Source organism: Notolepis coatsorum, assembly GCF_963971535.1.
Source record: "Notolepis coatsorum genome assembly, chromosome: 6".
NCBI lineage: Eukaryota > Metazoa > Chordata > Actinopteri > Aulopiformes > Paralepididae > Notolepis > Notolepis coatsorum.
In genome coordinates, this window is record NC_140170.1 from 153294610 (window position 1) to 153302109 (window position 7500).

The 7500-nt window shown below is 45.7% G+C and overlaps 1 protein-coding gene across 1 annotated transcript in view; it reads right to left on the reverse strand.

The window, feature by feature from the left end:
- LOC311229697 (disco-interacting protein 2 homolog B-A-like) overlaps positions 1-7500 on the reverse strand; it is a 121118-nt gene that overhangs the window by 35019 nt on the left and 78599 nt on the right. The window contains 1 exon segment of the mRNA XM_084315772.1: positions 141-237. Coding sequence (XP_084171898.1) covers positions 141-237 — 97 coding nt within the window.

Here is a 7500-nt window from a genome sequence, read left to right on the forward strand (position 1 = left end):
GAGAGAGAGAGAGAGAGTTAACAATCAAACAACTTTCCATAACTGGTATAACTTTAGTGGCATGTTGCTGGTTCAGTCAGTGCATCAGTCTGCATGGGGCTTCAGTCCTACCTGGCGGGGTGCGTGCTTCCATGGGGGACTGGACGTATGTGGAGCGCCGCTTGGTCGGCATGGGTAGTGCCATTTTCTCCTCTTTGTGTTTAGCCAGCGCTGCTTGTACGGCCTCACTGTGGATATCTGTATGAAGAAAGCAGAGTCAAACTGATATCACTTGTTTACATGGTTTAACCGATAAAACGATGAAAACGACATCTTTATTTCTTTATTTGTTTATTTCAGATCCCCATTAGTCACTGCCTCAGCAGCGACTATTCTTCCTGGGGTCTGGATACAAACATAAAAATCAAACAAGAATAATCAATCAAATAACATAAAATAAAACAAATATCAATAAAACACCAATAAAATATACAAACAAATATAGAACAATAAACCAATCAAAATCAGACATACAAACAAATATAGAACAATAACAAATATACAAACATATAGAACAAATCAAATATCAATAAAACAACAAATATCAATAAAACAACAAACGGAAACATCTCAGAGAAAACTAAAACTTGTTCAAAAACAGCTTGACATTCCATATACTAATATTCCTCATAACCATTAGACAAATACATTCCAAATTAATACATAACCTAACACAAGAATTCATTCATCAGACACAGATTAGACTTAAGCAAAATCAATCTCTTTCTGCATTACAGCTTTTCTTAGTCTCTTCGTGAATCCAACTTTACTGGTAATTGAAACTAAATATTCATCTCAGCCGGGTATGAAGAAGCATTTCACCTGATAATACAAACGTAGTTCCTTAACTTAACATTGGTCTGACCCTTTCACTACCACACTACAGAAGTAACCCTTTCACTGCCACCCCGACAAAGGGTTAACCCTTTCACTACCACACTACAGAAGGTTAACCCTTTACTATCACACTACAGAACCGCACGCACGCACGCACGCACACACACACACCGTCACACACACACACACACACACACACACACACACACACACACACACACACACACACACACACACACACACACACACACACACACACACACACACACACACACACACACACACACACACACACACACACACACACACACACACACACACACACACACACACACACACACACACACACACACACACACACACACACACACACACACACACACACACACACACACACACACACACACACACACACACACACACACACACAAGCCCGCTTTCCACTTGAACCCGCCCACAGACACATTAAAAGACTATATGAAAGCCACACACATGTTTCCCACACAATAAAACACGTGCGACAAAAGCTCAGTCTCTGACGGTTGACGTCCGCATCCTCAAGGGACATCATTTCCATTCAAACATCAACAACAACAGATCTAAATAAGTCATCAGACAAGCGCCGACCGCCGCGCCGCGAGGGACGTTGTTACGTAATCAGTGTTCTACTGAGTGCCGGGAAGAACGCTCCGCGCTAAACCCCCCCCCCCCCCCCCACACACACACACACACACACACACACAGGCTTCACGAGAGACTGACCATCACACACACACACACACACACACACAGGCTTCGGGAGAGACTGACCGTCACACACACACACACACACACACACACACACACACACACACACACACACACACACACACACACACACACACACACACAGGCTTCGGGAGAGACTGACCGTCACACACACACACACACACACACACACACACACACACAGGCTTCGGGAGAGACTGACCGTCACACACACACACACACACACACACACACACACACACAGGGCACGAAATTAACTTTTTTCACGGGCCAGTGGCGGGTAGATGGGAAAAATCTACCCGCCAAGCATATTTCTTACCAGCCATTTTTTTTTTTTTTTTTTTTTTTATAAAATATATATATTATATAATCATACTTGTAGTTGTATTATCTGCGAGACATCGCCACCACGCAACAAGTCTAAATGCTCGCTATCTGCAAACAGCTCCACTGTCTGTGTGTATATACTCGAGTAGCCTCCAGCTCCAGCAAGGATTCTCCGGCGCTGCAGCTGGACCCTATACTCGAGTAGCCTCCAGCTCCAGCAAGGATTCTCCGGCGCTGCAGCTGGACCCTATACTCTACATTCAGCATGCCCTCATGCGATGGAAGCCAGGGGCTCGAATATGCATCGAATCAATGTTATAAGACATTGATATCAGGAGCTATCTGTAGCTACTGCTAGCCGGCTAGATAACGTTAAGACAACGCCTCAGTGAACTATTTCGTTTACTTGGTCATTTCGTAGTGAGCTAACGTGAGCTACCTAGCCAACGGAGGTATTATGCACTACTAGACTTGCTGGAGCATTTGTTGATATCAGGAGCTATCAGTAGCTAGCCGGCTAGATAACGTTAGACAATGCCTCATGTATGAAACTAAAAGTGAATAGTTGACTGGGTCATTTTGTAACGGTAGCTAACGTTAGCTCACGGAGGTCCCACTAGAGCATTCAGCAGACTGCCCGACTTGCCCGAGGCAATAGCCTCTGTGTTTACACGGGTTTGGGAGGCGTGTATGCTTTTACCAACCCAGTTGTGTTTCCCGGGTTCCCGTTTTGCGCTCTGATTGGCCACTGACCTACACGCGTACGCCCCCCCTCGCTATAGCCTTTGGGGCGTGAGATATGAAGACAGATTTGCCTGGGTATAGGAAGGAATGCGACAACAACCCAATAATAAACACTCGAAACAGCTATTACCAGACAATTACAACAGCAGTGGTGCCTGCTTCAAATGTCACGTATTATAGGCTATAAGCCCGTGTAGATCTATTCGGAATAATAAACATATGTAGCAAAACATGACACATTGTGATCCTATCTCCGATAGAGCGGCTGGTCGCAGAGACGCGAGTTGAACGAACACATCGGGAGGAGAATGAATGAACCTGATGTAAACAAGACAAAAGTCTTTCTCTGGTCTGCATACCCTTAACAATTGTGTGTATTGAGCCGTACTGTATTGTACCCATTCTGCAATCTGTTAAATAAAGTTTTCATTCATTCATTCATTCTCCTCCCGATGTGTTCGTTTAACTCGCGTCTCTGCGACCAGCCGCTCTATCGGAGATAGGATCACATTGTGTCATGTTTTGCTACATATGTTTATTATTCCGAATAGATCTACACAGGCTTATAGCCTATAATACGTGACATTTGAAGCAGGCACCACTGCTGTTGTAATTGTCTGGTAATGCAAATCTGTCTTCATATCTCACGCCCCAAAGGCTATAGCGAGGAGGGGCATACGCGTGTAGGTCAGTGGCCAATCAGAGCGCAAAACGGGAACCCGGAAACACAACTGGGTTGGTAAAAGCATACACGCGTTTGGGAGGGGCAGGAGGAGGAGGAGCCGAGGCGGAGCAGTGCGCTGCATGTCTGTGTGCTTGAGACAGCGAGTGAGAACTCCGCTAAGAATTGGATCATGTTTTTCGATCGGTTTTCACATGACTATTTCGTTGCCCTCCACATGGCGGACAGACCTCTCAGTCTCACTCGCCAAACGTAAAATCTGCCCGCCAATGGCGGGCTCTAATTTCGTGCCCTGCACACACACACACACCGGCTTCGGGAGAGACTGACCGTCACACACACACACACACACACACACACACACACACACACACACACACACACACACACACACACACACACACACACACACACACACACACACACACACACACACACACACACACACACACACACAGACTTCACGAGAGACTGATCATCACACACATGTGCAGGAGGCAGAGCTCTGTCTGTGGGAATAAGGTTAATGGTGTGTTATGAGTTCAAGTTCAAGTTCAAGTTTCTTTAATAGTTGTCATACAGAAGTACAGAATACTTTTATACAAAATGCTTCTTACTGTTACGCTCCAGAGACTGTGCTAGACAAGATAAGTATGAAATAAAATAGTATAGCATGTAAAATAGAAGTAAAAATAGAGGTCACAGTGTTCAGTATAGACATATGTACAATGTTCGATGCAGAATAGAAGTAACTGAGTTGCCATACAATATACAATATACTATGCAATGTACTAATATACAATACTATATAGTGCAAGCAGAAATGGGATGAGGTACAATTTAGGTACAATTTACATTTACAGTAAGGTGTACGAGTTGTAGTGCAAATCCTTTACCAATAAATATAAAGTGTGTTTAGGTAGGCGGCTAGGTGGTGTAGTGGGCAAGGCACTCGCCACCAATGTGGAGACGCTGGGTTCGCGTGTTCGAATCCAGCTCTCCACATTGTTTTCAGTTTAGCTGGTCGTCCGCAGTAATACACATTGGCCGTATTACGGGGAGGGAAACTGAAGGGTGGGGATCGGGCGTTGTGGACAGCGACTCCTACAGGTCGGTTGGTGCGCCTGCGCAGTAGAATCAGGAAGTGTCGGGGGCAGCGTGAGCCTCCCACGCGTTACTCCTCGCCACTGAGAGATCGAGCTGCGCAGGTGAAAAGATGCGACTGCTGTTACCTCAAGTACCGGAGGGGACTTGTGCTATGTATGACTTAGTCCACATTGCAGCCGGCTTGTGGGAGGCAAGAAACAGCGTTCGTGACAGGGGAGGGTTGAATTGGATGACACGAAATTGGGATGGGAGAAAATATAGAAAATGGGAGAAAAAGTGGATAAAAAAAAAAAGTGTGTTTAGGTGATCTAAAGTGTGGAGAGTGGGTGCTGCAGTGTGTTATTTGTTTGGTTGATGGTTGTTGCATAGTGTTTATTGTTCGTTGAGCAGCCTGATGGCCTGGGGATAGAAGCTTCTTCTGAGTCTTTCTGTGCTCGCCTTGAGACTCCGGTATCGCTTGCCTGACCGCAGCAGTTCAAAGAGGCAGTTGTTCGGGTGGCTGGAGTCTAGCAGTGTGCGTGCGTTTGTGCGTGTGTGTGTGTGAGCCGACCCGCTCCTCGCCGAGACCCTTGTCAGAATTGTCAATGAATGAATGGTAAATGGCTGCTTTTTTATATAGCGCTTTTATCCAAAGCGCTTTACAATTTGTTACTCACATTTGACCCATTCACTCACACATTCACTCACACATTCGCTCACACATTCACACACCGACGGCGGAGGCAACCATGCAAGGTGCCAACCTGCTCATCGGGAGCAATTAGGGGTTAAGTGTCTTGCTCAAAGACACATCAACACGCTGGAGGAGCGGGAATCGAACCAGGAACCTCCGGATTGTCAGACGACTGCTCTACCTCCTGAGCCACTGTCGCGCCAGAATGAGGTGACATCTGAGATCTCAGACACTCAGCTCTCAGCATGGGGCGATATGATAGGAATGGGCCTATGGGCTACTTCTTAAGGACTGAACTCAAAGAAGACAATTCCCTTTAATACTTTATTCATACGGTGCAAACTTTGAGTTCCAATAGTGTCCAATAGAGCTGTTCCTATAGACCTCTCACGTCATTGTGACATCAAGCCCTGGTGCATTTCTGCCCCCGTCTTTTCCTTTACCGTTTACCAGTCATTTTGTCTAGTGGTCTGTATCCACTCCATTAATTTGCACTAAGCTAGGCTAGGTCTCGTCTTGGTCTCATTATTTCCCGCTCATCAGGCTGAAAGTCGAAGTCCTGGTCTTGACCACTTTGGATCTAGGTCTTGTCTTGGTCTTGTCTAGAATGGGTCCTTGTCTTGCCCCTTGTCTTGTCTAGAAGGGGTCCTGGTCTTGTCTTGGTCTTGTCTAGAAGGGGTCCTGGTCTTGCCCCTTGTCTTGTCTAGAAGTGGTCCTGGTCTTGGTCTTGTCTAGAAGGGGTCCTGGTCTTGTCTTGGTCTTGTCTAGAATGGGTCCTAGAATGGGTCCTGGTCTTGTCTTGGTCTTGTCTAGAAGACATTAACATTCTCCAAAACCATTACCATTAGTAAGTCGCTTTGGATAAAAGCGTCAGCTAAATGACTAAATGTAAATGTGAATGTAGAAGGGGTCCTGGTCTTGTCTTGGTCTTGTCTAGAAGGGGTCCTGGTCTTGTCTTGGTCTTGTCTAGAAGACTCAGCAGCCGCCATCACCCCAGTCATCACACACATAATAAACCTATCCATAAAACAGGGACACGTCCCCAAAGACTTCAAAATTGCGAGAGTGACCCCCCTGCATAAAAAAGGCAGCGACTTAGACCCAGGCAACTACCGCCCTGTTTCTATTCTTACCTCCATCTCGAAAGTCATGGGGGACCCTGATGGAAACAAGACAAACGTCTTTCTCAGGTCTGCATCCCCTTAACAATTGTATGTATTGAGCCGTACTGTATTGTACCCATTCTGCAACCTGTTAAATAAAGTTTTCATTCATTCATTCATTCATTCATGGAAAAAATTTTCTACGAACAGGTCGAAAAGTACCTTGCGGGAAAGAATCTAATCTACGAATTCCAATCTGGCTTCAGAACATCCCACTCCACTGACACATGCCTTCTCTATTTGAACGACCACATCAAACAAGAGATGGACGCGGGCAAATACTGCGGCATGGTCAAGCTGGACCTCCAAAAGGCTTTCGACACTGTCAATCACTCCATTCTGATTGACAAGCTAAAAGCAATTGGTTTTGATAGTTTATCAGTGAGCTGGATGCAATCCTACCTGGAGGGGAGAGAACAGATGGTAGAGGTAAACGGTACCCTATCCCCCTCCCCCTCCCAGTGAGCTGTGGTGTTCCACAAGGAAGCATACTAGGACCGCTACTGTTCCTAATTTATGCAAATTACATGTCATCAGCTTGTGACTGCAACTTGTTCCTGTTCGCGGACAACTCAGCCCTGCTGGTCTCTGACAAGAACAAGTTACAGGTTGAACAAACCCTCAGCTCAGAACTCGGCAGAATCTGCACCTGGCTGGCGGATAACAAACTATCATTACACCTGGGTAAAACAGAGTCCATTCTCTTCGGATCAAATAAACTCAGCAAGACCAACGGCTTCTCTGTTACAGTGGGTGACAATATTGTCACAAGGAAAGATGAAATGACATACCTGGGTTCCATCCTAGAGGCAAATCGTTCCTGTGACAAGATGGCATCCAATGTAATCAAAAAAGTCAACCAACGAACAAGATTCTTGTACCGGATCTCCTCTCTGGTAAACAAAAATACCCTGAAGACTCTAACAGGAGCACTCATTCAAGGGTACTATGACTATGCTTGCACCTCATGGTAACAAAGCACCTCAAAGGCACTAAAAACAAGATTACAAACATCACAAAACAAACTGGTCAGACTACTACTGCTTGACCTTACTCCTAGAACCCACCTCACCCCTGCCCATTTGACAACCTAGGATGGCTTAGAGTAGACGACAGAGTACAGCAACTTGCAATGGGCCTGGTCTGCAAGATACACTACA